Below are 20313 nucleotides of genomic sequence, written 5' to 3'. Positions count from 1 at the left end.
TCCTGGGCCAGGGATCAAACCTTGCGCTACAGCTGCAGCCTGCACCACAGCTGCTTCAATGCCAGATCCTTAACCTGCTGCACCACAAGGGGACTTCCTAAAGGTGTATGATGTTTAAACATCAGGCCTGTGTTTTTTTCTTTTTGAATTAATGACATATTTATGATCCAATATGATATTATGAGGAATCTTGAATACTCAGAGGTAATGCTACAAAAACAATCAGGTTGTTTTAATTTCCCAAGTGGTTCTTCACTCATTGCTCAAGGCCTATCAGAGGATGGACAACATGAAGTAATTTTAAGGCTCCACTCCCCCAATACCTCTGCCAGGGTATGAGCTCTTAGCACCTGTCATTCACAGCACAGAGAGCAAACACCAGGCCCAATACTAGGAAATACTGGGCATCAAGCCTGAGCCAAGGGTCTTCTTTCTATTCAAGTACAGCATGAAGAGAAGGCTTTATCACTTTAAAAGGCCACATGTGCACAGCTGTCTTATGAATGAACAATAAATTGACAATAAACGTTTTGGCTTCAGTGCAGGGAAACTCAAATTTGGAAATTCTTCCATTTTTGCACTCAAAAATATTCCTATGGCTTCCAATTGTGCAAGATGATGAAACTTTACCATGACTTTGACAGTACAACAATAGGTATGTGTACTGAGTCATCTACTCAATCCCACATGCATAACACCATGGTAACTGATAATTTATTTAAGACAACAGAAAAGAGAGTGCTCTGTGTAGGTCTGACTGCTGTCCATCCAGCAACAGCATTTTACAACACATTAAAGATAGCAGACAATTAATTTCACACAATTGCTCTCCATACTGTAATTGATCAAGCTATTGTGTAGCTTTGGCACACACACTATAAGAAACAAAGCAACAGTTGCATACAATTTTATTATTCAATCAAATGAAGCATCTCACTGTCAAGTGCTCATATAAAAACATGACTTTAAAAAGGAGATTTCCAGGAGTTCCCATCGTGGCTCAGTGGTTAGAGAATCCGACTAGGAACCATGAGGTTGAGGGTTTGATCCCTGGCCTTGCTCAGTGGGTTAAAAGATCCGGTGTTGCTGTGAGCTGTGGTGTAGGTTGCAGACACGGCTTGGATCCTGCATTGCTGTAGCTCTGGTGTAGGCCGGCACCTATGGCTCTGATTCAACCCCTACCCTGGGAACCTCCACATGCCACAGGAGCAGCCCAAGAAATGGCAAAAAGACAAAAAAAAAGGAGATTTCCAAAGTTGTAAAGTGAAAAGAATAATGAATATAATTGGGAACCATATATTAAGCTTTTACTTCTACCATTCCATGGCTGTAGCAATATAACCAAGTGTCAAAGGGCAAAATGGATGTCTCTTAAACAAAACTAATTTTCGTAATTAAAACTGGATACATCTAAGTGATAACTAGGGAACATTTACAGTAGATAAACTCATCTTGGTTGTAGTGGCAACTGGATTGAAACAATTCTGAGATGTGTAAATAGCACCAATTTTATGTGGTTGATATTTACTTTTTTGTTAAACTGTATTTTGGTTGGTTGAGATATTTAGATGCTTACCTTCTAGATAATTAGTATAGTACAAATAATAATTTCTACGATCTATTTATTTGTCTTTTTAGGGCCACACCTGCAGCATATTAAGTCCCAGGCTAGGAGTCAAATTTGGAGCTGCAACTGCTGTCCTACACCACAGGCACAGCAACGCCAGATCTGAGCTGCATCTCTGACCTACACCACAGCAATACCAGATCCTTAACCCACCGAGCAAGGCCAGGGATCGAATCCACATCCTCATGGATACTAGTCAGGTTCGTTTCCACTGAGCCACAATGGGAACTCCTTAAGATTTTTTTTTAAATGAATGATTGTGCTGACAATTGTAAGAAAAGAAATTTCATTTATTCTTGAGCCAAAGCAAGATGGGCTCAAATACTGAATTTGTTGAGTAATATTTAGCTTTTATAATTTCAGAATAATATTTTTGCATATGTATGGCTAGGTTATTGGGGAGGTATTTATTATGATTGGAGGGTTCTCTGAGCTCCCTGGATCTGTGGTTTGATGTCTTTTATTAGTTTGGGGTTGGGACAAAAGGTCCTCCTCATGTTAACAATATCTAAACATATCACTGAGTAACACCTACTAGAAAACAAATTACTGTAACTGATGCTTGCCATGGAAATCTTAAGTCAACAAGAAAAGATGTGATTATTTTTCATACTTGTGCCTGGAAATGCACACTTGGCTTGCTATGTTTAAGTATGGAGTCATCTTTTTTTTTTTTTGGTCTTTTTGCTATTTCTTTGGGCCGCTCCCGCGGCATATGGAGGTTCCCAGGCTAGGGGTCAAATCGGAGCTGTAGCCACCGGCCTACGCCAGAGCCACAGCAACGCAGGATCCAAGCCGTGTCTGCAACCTAACCACAGCTCAGGGCAACGCCGGATCGTTAACCCACTGAGCAAGGGCAGGGACCGAACCCGCAACCTTATGGTTCCTAGTCGGATTCGTTAACCACTGCACCACGACGGGAACTCCCTGGAGTCATCTTTTAAAAATATTTTTATCAAAAATGGTTCAAATGGAAGAACTGAGGGACATACACTAACAAGCTCCATTTATCTGGAAACAGGTACACTAATAAGCCTCTATTAACAAAAGTACCAAAAAATATGAATAATAAGGAGTCACTTGTTTTCATTAACTTTCAGAAGCACTCTCATCTGACCCCTATAGGAGGGGGACCTCATTATCTTCATCTCTGGAGTCTCATAGGGCCTTGCACAATTGCTTATACCAAAAAGGCAGGCACATAGTTGGTAGCTACATGAGTACCTATAATGTAAGCAGTGTTGGGTTATTTTACTTTTGGGTAGAGAGTGAGGAAAACATGAACTAGCTAGACATTGTAATCCTGAGTTTTCATTTCTGGCTGAGTAGTGAACAGCCAACAGGTTCTACCTCAAGGATTAACATTTACTTAACTGGACAAGGCTAACTAATGAGCTGGGCTGAGATGGTCTCAAGGTTTAGTTTAGGTTTGGCTTCTTGTGGGGGTATGGGGAGGGAAGAGGTGGAGTGGGGGCAATGCACAACTGGTGATGAAAGAGTGAAACCAGAGCCTCACAAACAGTATCATAGTGCCTATTATCACCAACATACTAAACACCCCAAACACTCACAAATAACCAGGAGGCAGGTCTAAAGAACAAAATGAAACAAAGCTAACTCCTTTTCTTCCCATTTTTTAAAGGAGTTAACACATAAATCTACAGATGGCTCCCTTGAAATAAAATACCAGCAGGGTTTTATATCTCCAAGGGAACTGAGAATCATTATAAGCATTTTTAAAAGTGCTTCTTAATGTATATTTGACAATCTGATTAAAATAAGATGTGGTAAATTCCCCTTTCTCATTCTTTGTCTCACACCAAAAAAACAAATTGATGTGACCCAGGAGTGCTGTATGTGATGGATCATATTTACCTCATTTTAGTTACAAATCTGCATAAGCAAAGAGAAATGCCTAAGATAAGAACACAAAAGAGAAACCCTGGTGTGTTTCTTATTGTTTTTTTGGCAAAGGACCCAAACCCATTACCCTCTAGGCTGTAGGACCCAGGAGGCATGGTTAAATCTTAAACTAGGTTGAAAGTAATGGATCTGGCAAGGAACATATTAGGTGTTGCTAGTGCTTTGGTTTAGCAACTCTTAACTACAGCAGGACTTCAGGCAGTTGAGTATACCAGTCCAAAGGAGGAGATGGGAGAGGAATCGAGTCCCAGAAGCCACACCCTTTCTATCCATCCAGTCAGGCCTTTGTTACACATGACGTCATTCCTTGCATACTTAGTTCTCTAGGACGTGTCTTTTTCACCATCGGTCTTTAAGAATTCAAAAGTTCTGACATTTTTTGAATTGTTAAAAGATGTCTCCTTCAGGAGTTCCCGTTGTGGCTCAGTGGTTAAGGAATCCGACTAAGAACCATGAGGTTGCGGGTTCAGTCCCTGCCCTTGCTCAGTGGGTTAAAGGATCCGGCGTTGCTGTGAGCTGTGGTGTAGGTTGCAGATGCAGCTGGGATCCCGAGTTGCTGTGGCTCTGGTGTAGGCTGGTGGCTATGGCTCCGATTAGACCCCTAGCCTGGGAACCTCCATATGCTGCAGGAGCGGCCCAAGAAATGGCAAAAAGACAAAACAAAAACAAACAAAGATGTCTCCATTATACTATGATTTTGCTAAAATATTAGCCTGTTAAACTGACTTTGCTGGTAATCTGGACATAAAATATTCTGCCCTTATTTTCAGGTGTTTTCTTCCATGTTGACATGTTGTATTTAACTTAGGGTATAAGCTTAGTGAAGGAAAAATCATACCACACATTTTTACTGTTACCATTCCCTTCTCAATCTTTAACACATCTTTACAGGAATCTATCTATCTATCTATCTATCTATCTATCTATCTATCTATCTATCTTGTCTTTAGGGCCACACCCGCAACATATACAGGTTCCCAGGCTAGAGGTCCAATTGGAGCTATAGCTGCCGCCTACAGCAACGCCAGATCCGAGCCACACCTGAGACCTATATCACAGCTCACAGCAACGCCGGATCCTTAACCCACTGAGTGAGGCCAGGGATCGAACTCACATCTTCATGTATGCTAGTCAGATTTGTTTCCATTGAGCCACAACGGGAACACCCAGGAATCTATATTCTGACCAAACATCTCTGTGCAGACATGAGATGGTCCCTGTCTCATGAAAGAGTACAGTGGAGACTCTGAGCACTGAGCAGTTTCTAAATTACTATCATTTTGTTTCTGTTACTGAAGGTGCAAGAGCAGCTTGTTGTAGGTGGAATGATAATACACAAAACCACTATTAAAATAAGAATTAATAATAAACAGGTTATTAACTCTTCAATTGGAATAAATATATAGTTTTTATAAAATAACAGCTGTTTAAAATACTTACAAAATGTAAATGAAAAATCCCAGTACTTATGGTATAGGTTGTACCTTAACCGAAATGATAATTCACTGGCTTCCGTTCCAAAGCTATGATATCATCTTAGAAAATCACCAGCGTAATGTGAAAATCTTACATAACTAAACTGATTTTATTTTCACTTGGCTTCAAATGTGGCATGTGAGGTTAAAGTACACATTACTTCCATTACTGCCGTGCAACTTTGTAACACCTTGTGGCTAGAAGCAAAACTATTTAGACTTGACAGAATTCTTAATTACTCTACACTGCACTATATACATGTTAAATATTCAGACACTAGAACAAATGTGACATTCTTATAGGAAACTGTATCATATCTTTTCAAATTACATGTCTTTTTTTACCTATGGCTCACTAAAAGTACATCTATATGTACTGTGATCATACTTAAAAAAGAAGCTAATTATAAATAAAATGGCTAATGTATACAGTTATTCAACTTTGCACTGACCTTGAAAAAGAAAGAATGCTAACCTTCAAACAACTAGTAAATAGTTATAAAGACCTGCTATGTAAAAGACAGAACTATAAAGAATATGAACATAAAAATAAATGATCGGAAGACAAAATTTCTTCCTCCAAAAAGGAAAATCCTACAAGGACTTAAAACACAAACATGAAGAAACAGTCTCACAGACTTGGAGAACAGACATGTTCACCTCCCCAAGGGGGCAGGGGTGGGGTGGGGGAGGGAGTGGAAGGAACTGGGACTTCTGGGTTAATAGATGCAAACTACTACATTTTAGAACGGACAGACAATAAGGTCCTACTGTATAGGACCTGTATCCAATCTCCTGGGACAGATTGTAATGGAAAAAAATACTTAAAAAAAATATATATATATATATATAGATGTATGACTGGATCACTTTGCTGTACAGCAGAAATTGGCACAACATTGCAAATCAACTATAATTTTTTTTGAGGTTAAGAAAAAATGGGAAAATGTGGTCTGACTCCCCATTAACTCTCTGAACTCTCCTGTGTTGATATCTGCAAGTGATTTTTTTCTTGAAGTGAACACTGTTTAACCCTTGCCCAAGCACAGCAGAACCAGGAGTATGGGAGGGAGCTGGTCTAAGAAATATGGTAGTCATATTAAGTTTTATGTCATCAAGTTAGAAAATCAACATAATTTGCAGAAATGCCTGAAATAAGCTGATTTGAAATAATACCTCAACTTTTTATCAACTTCTGAGCCTACGAAACCTCGATAACATTATTAAAGACATTGTGCACTATGTGCAAAGTTATGCACAAAATGATTAAGAGCATCAACTCTGGAGTCAGACTGTCTGGATTCAAATCCTGGATGTACCCCTTAACACTGGTATTCCTGAGGTCTTACACAAGGCCCTCAAAATCAGTGCCTCCCTCAGTTTCCATGTCTACAAAATGAAGATGGTAATAGCACCTGCCTCAAAGAGCTGTCCAGAAATTAAGATGTAATCCACAGAGCGTGTTATCACACTGCCCAGGCACACTGGAACATCAAGAAATGTTAGGTATTATAATTGTTTTTATTACTACAGTTAGTACCAAAGGCAATGTTAACACAGTAAAAGGGTGCTGGATAGGAAACTGTCTTAGTGGGGATGGCATCAGAGCCTGTCTCCCTTGGTTGCCTATCATGTGAATGAAATGCTAAGGAATATATAATAAACTGCTTTGCACAGTGCCTGGCATGTAACATCTGCTCAACACACGTCTTGTGCTTTTTATTATAAGTGTTTAGTAACAATACGTGCATAACTAAACAAACTGAGTTACTGAAATGCTAGGAAGGAAACAGGTAATAGGCAGGGAAGACAGGATGGTCCTACTTTAAAGAGGGGTGGACAGGGAACGCCTGTCTGAGGTGACATGATCTCGGGTCTAGGGAATGAGAAAGACGGAGATGAGAAAAGCCTAGGAAAAGAGCCAGAATAAAACCTAAATAAGGAAAGGGATTTTTGTTGAGTCCTCGTGTTGCTATGCCCCCAGACCCCAGAAAATGCCTGGTACAAAGTAAGTAGTCAGTAAGGATGTAAAGAATGAGGAGTTCCCATTGTGGTGCAGCAGAAACGAATCCAACTAGTATCCATGAGGATGCGGGTTTGCTCCTTGGCCTTGCTCAGTGGGTTAAGGATCTGGCGTTCCCGTGAGCTGTGGTGTAGGCCAGCAGCTATAGCTCTAATTTAACCCCTAGCCTGGAAACTTCCATATGTCAGCCCTAAAATGAAAAAAATAAAATGAAAAATAAAGAATGAATGAATGAAGAACATTTCTTATTAAAGAACAGTTGATTTATAATATTGTGCCAATTTCTGCTATTCAGCAAAATGATCCAGTCAGGTAAAAAAGAATGTTTCTGGCAAGGGACAACAAACTTAAATGCCCTCAGTGAAGACCAGCCTTGCGGGTCCAAACAGAAGAGAGGGAGGCTAGCAGGGCTGCTTCGGCACATTGACACAGGTGGCTGGAGAGGCAGAGGGTGGGCACTGTGGGGTAGGTCAGTGAGGTAAGAGGGCATCAATGACCTGGGACCCTGTCAACTACAGTTCAAACTCTACATTTTACTCTTCTTTCAAAGAGGTGTCAGCAGAGAGTGATTTGGTCTGATTCATTAAAACATACGGCTGCTGTGAAGCAAGAATGGAACCAGGGAGTCCATGGAGAGGCCAATGTGGCAACCCAGGCAAGCCGGGAGTCAGAGGCTTCAGTCAGAACAGTGGACTTGTGGATGAGCTGGACTATGAGGGATGAAGGAAAGACAGAGCTGTGGAGTCATTCTTAAGTTTCCACTTCAGCCAGCAACAGGTCTGAAGTCTGTCCTGAGAAGGGGACACCTGGGAAGGAACAGGCTGGGGGAAAGGGAAATAAAAACCAAGCATTCTGTTACCCACATGAAGATGGCATCCTAAGCTAAAGGATGAGATGAAATAATAAGCTTTGGTCATTTATTGTGTAACAGAGTCCTGTAATCTAACATTTTTCTCTTCTTGCTTAGCTGCCACAAAGTTCCAAGCTCAACTTAATCTTAAAGGAAAATTATCTTCTCGGAGGTTGTGGATATGATGATCTATCCCATTTACTCCCCCTCCTTCTTGCAGTATCTAGTCTTTTATCTAAATCTTTTTGTAAGTACATTTACTATTAGAAGAAGATGAAAGCATCATAAGAAATGAGGCAGTGTTGGAGTTCCTGCCATGGCTCAGAGTAAACGAATCTAACTAGTATCCATGAGGACGCAGGTTTCATCCCTGGCCTCACTCAGTGGGTTAAGGATCCAGTGTTGCCATGAGATGTGGTGTAGGTCGAAGACATGGCTCAGATCTCCCAGTGCTGTGGCTATGGCGTAAGCCGGCAGCAACAGCTCCAATTCGACTCCTAGCCTGGGAACGTCCATATGCTGTGGGTGTGGCCATAAAAAGAGAAAAAAAAAATAAAATAAACAAATAAAAATTAAAGAAATGAGGCAGTGTAGTGACAAGATTTGATAAATCAGGGGCTGGCTCCCAGATTGCCTTGAGTGGTCCTCAATTACAGGCACACTTCCTTGCAGTAATCTGGAGTTATGTGCCTCTCTGATAGACCATAGCTCCTAAAGGGTATTATCCACATCTTATTCATCTCTGAATTACTGTGAAAAGGAAGGTCCTACGAGAAACACAAATACTGTATGATACCACTTGTAAGTGGAATCTAAAAAATACAACATGAGTTCCCATCGTGGTGCAGTGGAAACGAATATGACTAGGAACCATGAGGTTGCAGGTTCGATCCCTGGTCTCACTCGGTGGGTTAAGGATTCGGTGTTGCCATGAGCTGTGGTGTAGGTTGCAGACCTACAGATCTGGCACGGCTGTGGCCAGTGGCTACAGCTCCAATTCACATGGGAACCTCCATATGCTGCAGGTGTGGCCCTAAAAAAGACCAAAAACAAACAAACAAACAAAGACACCCCACAACAAACTAGTCAATATAACAACAAAAAAGAAGCAGACTCCCAGATACAGAGAACAAATGGGTGGTTACCAGGGCAACGCAGGGGTAGGGGAGTAGAAGGTACAAACTCTTGGGTGTAATATAGGCTCAAGGATGTACTAGCCTATACATGGGGAATGTAGCCACTAGTTGGTAATAAGTGTAAATGGAAAGTAACCCTGAAAATTGTATGAAAATAAATATTTTTAAAAAATTTTTAAAAGAACAATGTCTACCTCACAGGAGGCAGAAAATACATATATATAGTCCCTGCATCTGTCACTTTTTTGTAAATAGAAGGGGTTGAGGCTTACTAGAATACGTTAAGGCTTAGTTCTAAGATGTTTTAAACACAATATAGTACACTACTTAATACTAATCAGCGATACAGACAAATGTTAGGTATAAGGGTAAATCTTCAGGATTTGGATTGGAAGACTTCAAGCAGGAGGGAAAAAACTGAGCTGGCTTTAAAAGATGTGTAGTAGTGGACCCGTGAAAGCCTGCTTCAGAAAGGAGCCCAAGAGCAGGGGCTACTGCATAAGGAGCCTATTCTGGTTGGAGGGAAAAGCTGGAATGGAGAGATAGGAAAAAAAAAAAAATTGGCATAAGGGGAAGGGAGCTGGAAAAATCAAAGATATAATGTGGACATCCTTGAGTGGCAACAGCTTCACGGTTCAGAGTTTTAGAAAGTTATACATTTCTGAGAATTTCAAAGAGATGTGTGAGAAAGACCACACAAATTCAACGTGTAAAATGGATGAGTGTTAACCTAGTCCACGCAAAAGTCGGTAAGAATTTTTTTTATCTTTTTAGGGCTGCACCCACGGCATATGGAGGTTCCCAGGCTAGGGGTCGAATTGGAGCTGCAGATGCTGGCCTACACCATAGCAACACCAGATCTGAGCCTCACCTGTGACCTACACCACAGCTCATGGAAATGCTGGATCCTTAACCCAATGAGCAAGGCCAGGGACCAAACCCTCGTCCTCATGGATACTAGTCAAGTTCGTTAACCACTGAGCCACAACAGGAACTCCTTTTTTTTTCTTTTTTCTTTTTTTTTTTTTTAAAGTTAGTAAAAAAAGGAAGCCACAGATTCCAAAAGGTCAGAGTCAATGCAATTTGGTGAGTGATGAAGAAAGAGGGAATCAGATTTAATCTGGGAACTGAGAGAAGGGGTTAGGAAAATAACACTATGATTACTAGAAATCAGGGAGATAGCAGGAGGAAGTGATTTTAGAAGGCAGTACCATCGATTTTAGGAGGAGTAAGATCAAGATGATAGTGGCCACCCCCTACCTCCAGATTCCCACTTCTTACAGGCTGAGGTGCATGCAATCTGCTAGAGTACTTGCTGAGAAAAATTTTCCTAAGCAGTATTTCCATTTCAACATAATAGAGAAATCCTTCAATATACTAAAGTCTCCCTATGGTTGCAAAGTTAAATTCAAATGGATAAAATCATAATACAAAAATGACAGACATGCCAAAAATTGTCTACTTTTACAAAGCACCGTGATTTCACATTTGTATGTTTAAAAAAAAATCTATTATATGAAAAGATGCTCAACACTGTTATCCCTGAGAGAAATGAAAATTAAAACCACGAGACACTAGTACACAACTATTAAAATAGCTAAACTTTTGAAAATCTAATAATAACAAGTAATGACATGGATGCAGAACAAATGAAACTCTCATATACTGCTGGATAATGGTACAACCACTTTGGAAAATACGTTGACAGTTTCTTATAAATTAAACTTGTATTTTCCCTTTGACCCAGCAATTCCACTCCTAGGTACTTACCTGAGAAAAACAAAAACCTATGTCCATACAAATACCCATATGCAAAACATTTATAGCAGCTTCATTTATAATCATGAAAAAACAGAAACAACTCAAGTGTGTATCAATTTAGTTATTAAACAACTAAATAAATTACAGTACACCATAATTTGGGATACTGCTCAGTGTCAAAAAAGAATAAACTACTTATATAGGATACAACAGGAATGAATCTCAAAAGCATCATATTAAATGAAAGAATCCAAGCACAAAATACTAGTGAGTGATTCTATTTACATGATATTCTGGAAAAGGGAAACCTACAAATATTCTGTATTTTGGTTAGGGCGGTAGTCATATTTGCCAAAGCCTAAAAAAAATGTACACTTATAAAGGGTGAATTTTCCTGTGTGCAAATTATTCTTCAATAAATCTGACCAAAAAAAAAAAAAAAAGCCTATTATAGCATCTTAACACCGAAGAAAATTGTTAAAGCTCCACATTGTTATCTATGATTACTCTGAAAAATTCTAGACATTTCTCAACTAGCTAGAATACTGCAAATGTTCTGAATATTGAAAAGAAACTCCATCCTTTTTCCCTCCCTGGGCCTCAAACATTCCTGTGCTGAGACGGGGCATGAGGATGTCGGAGAGTGTGCAGATGCCACGTGAATACTGGTCACTGAGACACTAATAAAGTGAGTCTTGTTTGCTGGACAGCTGTTGCTTCATTGTCCTTTTGTTGACACAAAGAAAGAGAGCTGTTATGCTTATGGAATGTGACCTTCTCATTGGATAGCCGTTACATCACGGTCGGAAACACTGCTGGAGAAATCCATTTTCACCTTGCACCACAGGGAAAAGAGTAAAAACAAAAACAAACAAAACAACAATGAAAGACCCCAAAGCCCTCATTAAATGAACTGTACCACCCTTTAAAATCAGGTCACTTACAAGAACTACTTTCCAATACTTAATAATATAGAGTTCATTTTTTATTGAGTAATGTTTTGTCTCATTTTATTACCCTTAGTATATAACCTAAGTAGAGTATTTTTCCAAGTCTAAATAAATGTTATTCTTTAAAAGACATTTTCTATAAGCGCTCCATGATTACTAATGCCTTACAATTATGAGAATGATTCCTTACTCACAATTTTCAAAACCATGGCACCAGGAGATGAAAAACAAATATGACGTTTCTGAGTGTTCTGAACAAAGGGTTTTAAACTTTCATCTAATTGTTTGTTTTTAAACATATAAGTGACTTTCCCCAAGGCTAACTCACAACTCCTCCACACTCTGCTCCTTCTCAGTGGGGGTTCCTAAGCCTGGTGGGGGAGCAGCAAAGATGGAAGGGACCTTCAGAAACCATGCCCCCTGCTGTTCCCCACTTCCTGCCTGGGGGGCGGGGGAAGAGCCCTCAGCCTTCTAGGCCTACAAATATTCAGAACTTTGCTTTTCTCCCTTCTCCATTTACCCTCCTTATTATTCCTTAACCTCTACACACACACACACACACACAACGAAATGAAATAAAATTTGACTGGGTGGAAAAAGAGTGTCAAAACAGAAGAAAATCAAGTTTTACTTTAACATCTCAAGATTTCAGTTATGCCTGCTATGCTTATTTCCCAGTATCACAGACAACTAAATAAGTCTAAAGACTGAACTGGCACAAAATCACAATCCCAACATCTTTCCAACTGTTAATAATTTTGAATTTTAAAACTGCTAGTCAACATTACAGTCTACTATTCCACACTGAAACTAGTGGATATTTATGATAATTAGAGTGAAATTTCATATGAAGATTGGCAAACTTACTTTTAAGGACTCCCACAGGGGAAACTGGACCAATGAGAAAGGAATCTGAAGAGGCAAAAAGAATCAAATTAGGCAGGAAAGATCAGTTTGCTTAGCACTACTATATGAGCCTATAATTATCACTTAGAAATGTTATTTCATTTTAACTTTAGGTAAATAATAAAGCTACCATTAAACAAATTTATAAGTATAGTATGCATAGTTTTTAGAAAAAGTTGAACTGTAACTGTCTGTAGCATCTAGTAACCATGGAGGCCCAAGGGACATAAAAGGATGCTGTGAAGCCTTCTTGAAAGGGCAAGAGAAGCACAGTATGAACAGAGTCTGGTTACTGAAATGAGAAAATAAATATTTTCCATCACAAGTAATAAAGACTTTATTATTTTCTTAAGAGATTGAGCAGCCTCCTTAGCAGTCTAAGTGTCAGAGCTGAAATGAGAAACAGGGAGGAAGAGAGAGGGAGAAAGATGGGAGAAGGGGAGCCAGGAGGGAAGCGGGCAGGACGGGGAAGGGAGAAAGAAGGGGGAGAGAAGGAAGGGGGCAGGAGTTACTAGGGACAGGGGAGACAAGGCAGGTGGAGGAGACAGAGTAGGAGGAAGCTGAGAAGCAGCACTGGGGAACAGAGCATGGTCGAGGGCGGGGCATGGGAAAGGAAGGAGGCTGAGCAAGCTGGAGGAGTGAGGGCTCCAAAGAGGTGGGCATAGAGGGACCTGAATTAGTCCCTAGTTCGGTCAGAAAGCATCATCTCTAGCAGCGAAGCCAATCAGCACACTTACTGTTAGGATTTATACTCAGCCTTGTAACAATAAGTTAGAGATGCTGCCAAGTACTTTTCACCTATCGGGCACTGTGCCAGGCACTTAATCAGTTGGATTTCACTGAATCCTCACAACCCCATATGACAGGTATCATGACTATCCCCATTTTACAGAGGAGGGAATGGAGGTTCAGAGGTGCCACATAACTTGCCTAAAGGCGCACAGTTAGGAAGTAAGAAGCCTGGACAATCTGACTCCAGAGCCCTATCTGACTATACCTACAAGACATCTAATGGGATTTATCTGCATATAAACTCACCCATACGATCACCTATTTGTTTTTTGTTTTTTGTTTTTGTCTTTTTGTTGTTGTTGTTGCTATTTCTTGGGCCGCTCCCGCGGCATATGGAAGTTCCCAGGCTAGGGGTCTAATCAGAGCTGCAGCCACCGGCCTACGCCAGAGCCACAGCAACGCGGGATCCGAGCCATGTCTGCAACCTACAGCACAGCTCACAGCAACGCCAGATCGTTAACCCACTGAGCAAGGCCAGGGACCAAACCTGCAACCTCATGGTTCCTAGTTGGATTCGTTAACCACTGCGCCACGACGGGAACTCCCACCTATTTGTTTTTAATCAAACTTCTTAAAATTCTAAAATAGAACCCCACCTCCGTATTTCCTAAAATCAAAATACCTGAACTCCAGGGGACCCTACCCACTGGCCTAGGAAATATCCACTCAATGCCCACTGGGCCTGTGTGAGGGACAATGCTGCTCAAGGAGGTCGCAGGCCCAGTATTGCTGCCCTGTATTCAGTTCAGTTGTAAATGAAAGGTAAAGGCAGACTGTGACCATCAACAGTATGCATATGACTGTGTGTGTGAGAGAGAGAGAGAGAGGGAGATTGTGTGTGTGTGTGTGTTTACAGATCACAATGTAGAAGGAATCAGTGGGTATTTACTTTCGCATGAATTAAGGGCACTAAAGAATTTCTAAAATATTTATATTTAATCAGAAACTCAGAGTCTAGCATCATCTAGCAACCATACTCTGCTGGAATAAATGATGGCCCTGGGCTTGGCCACAGAAAGAAAATCTGTGTTCCAAGGGCAGGAAATGGCAGTGAGGAAAAAAAAAAAAATCAATGTCAATAAACTAGTTTAAAGTGACAAACTAGAATCTCGGAGAAGATTTATTTATCTCCATAAATAAGCAGCACCCCACCTTGTACATCAAAGTTCCATAATAGGAGACAAATTTAGTTGAGTTTTGTCACCAAGACATGAAAACATCTGACACTGTCCATTCTGGCACTATAGTGCTCTATTTTCAATTAAATTATCAAAACCCCCAAATTTGACTATAGCTTTCTAAAAGCTTTTCTAAATTTTTAAAAATTTATCATCCGTAATAAAATACTCCAGAGAACTAACAGTAAAATTACAGATGACTTTAATTTTCTTCTTTGTACTCTTCCCCTCCCAAATGTAAATATATGACATTTTAATAAGAATATAAATATTTCACATTTATAAGACAAAAAAGGTCTTATGATTTTCATGGTCCATGCTAGCCTTCTTCACTTCTTGATTAAAATAACCTAGAAGACTGCATCATAAGTTATGGGCACCTTTTGGGTATTTAATCATACCAGATTCTGAATTCTATAGACAAGCATTTAACCCATTGTCCTCTGCTAAATGTTATTAATGAAATTGTTCCTTCAATTTAAAAGAGTAATTTTAAAATTGCATATTTGAAATGGCTAAAACTATTCCACTGGGTATTTATTTTTAAAAGTAAGTGAAGAGTATATCCCAACTGTACCCTCTAAAAACAAGATTGACAGTTTCAGGTAATTAAATGTGCTGTAAATACTTGAATAATTAAATATATTTCTGGCTCCTAGTAGTGAAATATTCCTTTCTGGCTCCTAGTAGTGAAATACTCCTAAGACAAACTCCTGAGGTGTGAAAATGTTTCAAATATTCTAGTCACAATCACATGGAATGTGTTTTGTCATTTACAACATGAAGAAATAATGAAAATGTGCACCACACATGTTAGTAGTACTGCCAGCAAATACAGCTAAACAGCTAAAACAAATACTTCTCCCAGCTTTCACAGAACATGGGCCAGTCAGAAAGTGAGTTCCCTCCCCATCTCTGGTTTGGGGTTTCAAAACAGTGATGTTTCTTCAAAACGTGGAATTTTAAACCCTAAACAGATGTAAGCTGTTATTCTAAAATGTTTTATAGATGAAGAAAATGAATAGCTGCACTCAGAGGTCTTATATTCCAAAACACAACCTACCCTTTTTATTGCACCAAAAGTTACAAAATGGCTCACTGCTGTGACCTTTTTAATGCCTCAATTTAAGATGTTTTGTTTGAATAAGGTTGTTAAGACCCAGGACACTAATAAGAGAGCAGCAGTAAACCCAGCTACCATCAAAGAAGCAGATGTAGAGGGGAGCAAACCTGCTAAAATTCAACATGGATTCCACTGGTAATAAGCAGAGCAGTCATTCTCTACAAGAGTGCATGTGAGGATTCCACATCAAGTGGATGAAATGAAATCTGGGTGGTGAACAGGGGAAGGAAGTGTTGGACAAAACTAATGAAATAAAGAATGTGCAAAGTAACATTTTAAGCACACTTTACCAATTACCACGTATTTGGACTAGAATTATCCTTGAAGCCAATCAATGGTTATAATCCTGTGATCTTAAAGTAAATGCCTGTAACCTTCTAGTCCTTTAACAAATAATAATGAGGTTTATAATATAACTGGGGGGGATATGAAGATAAAATTTCTAAAGTATCATTTAACTCTAGAATTCCATATCTCAATGGAAAGATTAAATTAGAATACCAATACATTAAAAAAAAAAAAAAAAAGACAATTGTAAGCTGCAAAGAATGCAAGGGATCCTACAAGCGACCCAAAGGGGAGTCTCCTTTTGGTTCCCTGAGAGTGCCCAAATATGTGTGCTGAATTTTGGGTCTTCCATTCTAGTGTTGCAAACCTAAGAAAGCCAGTTCTTGGAGTTCCTGTTGTGTGCAGCAGAAACAAATCCGACTAGTATCCATGAGGATGCGGGTTCAATCCCTGGCCTTGGGTCGGTGATCCATGAGCTGTGGTGTAGGTCACAGATGTGGCCTGGATATTACGTTGCTGTGGCTGTGGTGTAGGCCAGCAGTTGTCATTCTGATTTGACCCCTAGCCTAGGAACCTCCATATACCATGGGTACAAGCCTCAAAAGCAAAAGCAAAAAAAAAAAAAAAAGAAATCCAGTTCTCCTCTAATACCCTGCCTCTTCCCATTTAACCGTGGTGGTAACCAAGGACAAGTGAATTTGAAGAGACCTACAAACATTCTGCCCCAAAGTGACTACTGTTCTTAAAAAAAGAGAGAGAAACCCCATTCATATCTGATCAGCCAACATTTATATACCAGGAAAGAATTCTAACAATACATTATGTTGATTCTTTTTTTTTTTTTTGTCTTTTTGCTATTTCCCTGGGCCACTTCCGCGGCATGTGGAGGTTCCCAGGCTAGGGGTCTAATCGGAGCTGTAGCCACGGGCCTACGCCAGAGCCACAGCAACGCAGGATCCGAGCCGCGTCTGCAACCTACACCACAGCTCACGGCAATGCCGGATCGTCAACCCACTGAGCAAGGGCAGGGACCGAACCCGCAACCTCATGGTTACTATTCGGATTCGTTAACCACTGCGCCACGACGGGAACTCCTATGTTGATTCTTAAATTTAGCAACTATAATTCATTTATATGCACTGTACATAGAGGAAAACAATGTATACCTACTAAAGGAAATTAACCTAAAAGTGGATAAAATTTAGAGTGATCTGCTTATTCCTCAGGTTTATAAACCGTACAAAATTCCTAAAGCATCTCCAAAGAAAAAACTAAATGGACGCAAGAGTATCAAAATCTAAAAAAGAAAAAGGAAATGAGTGTGAGAAATTTGATTTTCAAGTAAGATTAGATCTCAGAGGCAGGGACATTGACAGTATCAATACTTACTACACAAAGACACAAGAAGCAAAACATTGTGGTAGGTGCAGCAGCACAGATATAGACAATGGAATAGAATAGAGAGCCCCAAAATAAACCCCTGTACTTAGGTTCAAATGATCTTTGACAAGACTGTCAAGACCACTCAATGGGAAAAGAATAATTTCTCCAACAAGTAGTGCTAGAAAAATGCATAGTCATATGCAAAGGAATCAAGCTGGACCCTTACGTTATACTAAATACATTTAGTATAAATGTATTTAAATGTATAAAAAATTAACTCAAAATGAATAAAGATCTAAATGAAAGACACAACACTATAAAACTCTTAGAAGAAAACAGAGGGAAACCTTCATGATACTAGACTCAGCAACAATTTCTTTTTTTTTTTCTTTTTTCTTTTTTTGTCTTTTTGCCATTTCTTGGGCCACTCTTGTGGCATATGGAGGTTCCCAGGCTAGGGGTCCAAACAGAACTGTAGCCACAGGCCTACACCAGAGCCACAGCAATGCGGCATCTGAGCCGCATCTGCACCCTACACCACAGCTCACGGCAACACCGATTCTTAACCCACTGAGCAAGGTCAGGGATCGAATCCGCAACCTCTTGGTTCCTAGTCAGATTTGTTAACCTCTGCGCCACGACGGGAACTCCGAGCAACGATTTTAGCTATTACACCAATCTACGGACAACAAAAGCAAAACTAGAACAGGACTACATTAAAATTTAAAACTTGACATCAAAGGACACAATGAACAGATTGAAAAGGCAGCCTATGGAACAGGAGAAAATACCTGCAAATTGTATATCTGATAAAGGGTTAGTATTCAGAATATATAAAATAAAGGACTTCTACAACTCAACATCAAAAAATTCTGTTTTTCAAATGAACAAAGGATATGAATAGACATTTTTACAAAAAAGATAAATAGTCAACAGGCATATGAAAAGATGCTCAGACATTCCCATCATGGCTCAGTGGTTAATGAACCTGACTAGCATCCATGAGGACGTGGGTTTGATTCCTGGCCTCACTCAGTGGGTTAAGGATCCAGCGTTGCCGTGAGCTGTGGTGTAGGTCACAGATGCGGCTCGGATCTGGCCTTGCTGTGGCTCTAGAGTAGGCTGGCAGCTGTAGCTCCAGTTTGACCCCTAGCCTGGGAATTTCCATCTGCCACAAGGGTGGCCTCAAAGGAAAAAAAAAGTTTCAGGTTGCGAGATGAAAAGTGTTTTAAAGACAACTGCACAACAGTGTGAAAACACTTAATACAACTGAACTGTGCACTTCAAAATGGTTAAAATGGTATGTACTGTGTTTTACCATAATGAGGTCCTACTGTACAGCACAAGGAACCATATCCAATCTCTTGAGATAGACCATGAAGGAAGATAGTACGAGAAAAATAATGTATACATAAGTATGACTGGGTCACTATGCTACACAGGAGAAATTGACTCAACACTGTAAATCAATTATCCTTTAATAAAATTTTTTTTAATTTTTAAAAGATAGCATTAATAAAAAGTCAAGCCACAGACTGAAAGAAAATATTCATGTAGAGTTCTTGTTGTGTCGCAGTGGTTAACAATCTGACTAGGAACCATGAGGTTGCAGGTTCGATCCCTGGCCTTGCTCAGTGGGTTAAGGATCCAGCGTTGCCATGAGCTGTGGTGTAGGCTGCAGACTCGGCTTGGATCCCTTGTTGCTGTGGCTCTGGCATAGGCTGGTGGCTACAGTTCCGATTAGACCTCTAGCCTGGGAATCTCCATATGACGCAGGAGCGGCTCTAGAAAAGGCAAAAAAGACAAAAAAAAAGAAAGAAAGAAAGAAAGAAAAGATTCACAAAATATACTTCAGAAAAAGAACTTCTATTCAGAATAAAGGACTTTTGAAACTCAGTAAACAAGAGGGAAAAAAAACCTAATTTTTATTTTTTTTATTTTTAGGGCCACACCTGCAGCATGCGGAAGTTCCCAGGCTAGCGGTCAAATCAGAGCTACAGCTGCCAGCCTATGCCATAGCCACAGCAACACCAGATTCGAGCTGCATCTTCGACTTACACCACAGCTCACCACAACACCAGATCCTTAACCCACTGAGCAAGGCCAGGGATCAGACCTGCATCCTTATGGATACTAGTCAGGTTTACTACCCCTGAGCCACAATGGGAACTCCTCATAACCCAATTTTTAAAATGCACAAAAGACTTGAACAAGCACTTCACAAAGTTATACAAATCATAAATAATAAGCCCATGAAAAGATATTCAACATCATTATTCGTCAGGAAAGTGTTAATTAAAACACACTGAGAAAATAATCCGGTGGTTCCCCAAAAAGTTAAACACAGAATTACCATACAACTTGGCAATTCCACTCCTAGATACACAGGCAAAATAAGTGAAACCAGGGACTCAAAAAGATACTTGTATAAAAAAGATACTTATATACCAATCTTCACTGCAGCATTATTCACAATAACCAAGTAACCAACGTGATCATCAACAAATTAATGAGTAAACAAAATGTAGTCTCTTCATATGATGGAATAGGAGCCAACCATAAAAAGGAATGAAGTCCTTGTATACATATGCTACAAGATGTATGTATTTATGTATGCATGTATTTTCTTTTTGGCTCCTGGCATGGGCCCAGGGATCAAGTCCATGCCACAGCAATAACACCACCATATCCTTAACTTGTTGAGCCACCAGGGAACTCCCATATGCTACAGTATGGATCAACCCTGAAAACATTATACTAGATGAAATAAGCCAGACACAAAAGGACAAATATTGCATGATCCCTATTATATGAAATAGTTAAAATAGGGAAATTCATAAAGACAAAAACAAGCTTAAAATTTATGGGGCTCAGGAAAGAACAGAGTGGGGAATTATT

The 20313-nt window shown here is 39.8% G+C and overlaps 1 protein-coding gene across 4 annotated transcripts in view; it reads right to left on the bottom strand.

The window, feature by feature from the left end:
• The window catches only part of SLC25A26 (solute carrier family 25 member 26), a 165233-nt gene that overhangs the window by 25174 nt on the left and 119746 nt on the right, over positions 1-20313 (bottom strand). For all 4 annotated transcript variants that reach the window (XM_047778888.1, XM_047778866.1, XM_047778859.1 and 1 more), the window contains one exon: positions 12613-12657. In XM_047778888.1, coding sequence (XP_047634844.1) covers positions 12613-12657 — 45 coding nt within the window. The remainder of the gene's footprint in view (positions 1-12612; positions 12658-20313) is intronic.

The sequence above is a fragment of the Phacochoerus africanus genome, chromosome 1 (assembly GCF_016906955.1).
Source record: "Phacochoerus africanus isolate WHEZ1 chromosome 1, ROS_Pafr_v1, whole genome shotgun sequence".
In the NCBI taxonomy this organism is placed as follows: Eukaryota; Metazoa; Chordata; class Mammalia; order Artiodactyla; family Suidae; genus Phacochoerus; species Phacochoerus africanus.
The sequence above is the reverse complement of the archived record's forward strand: the minus strand, read 5'-3'. Positions and strand labels throughout refer to the sequence as shown.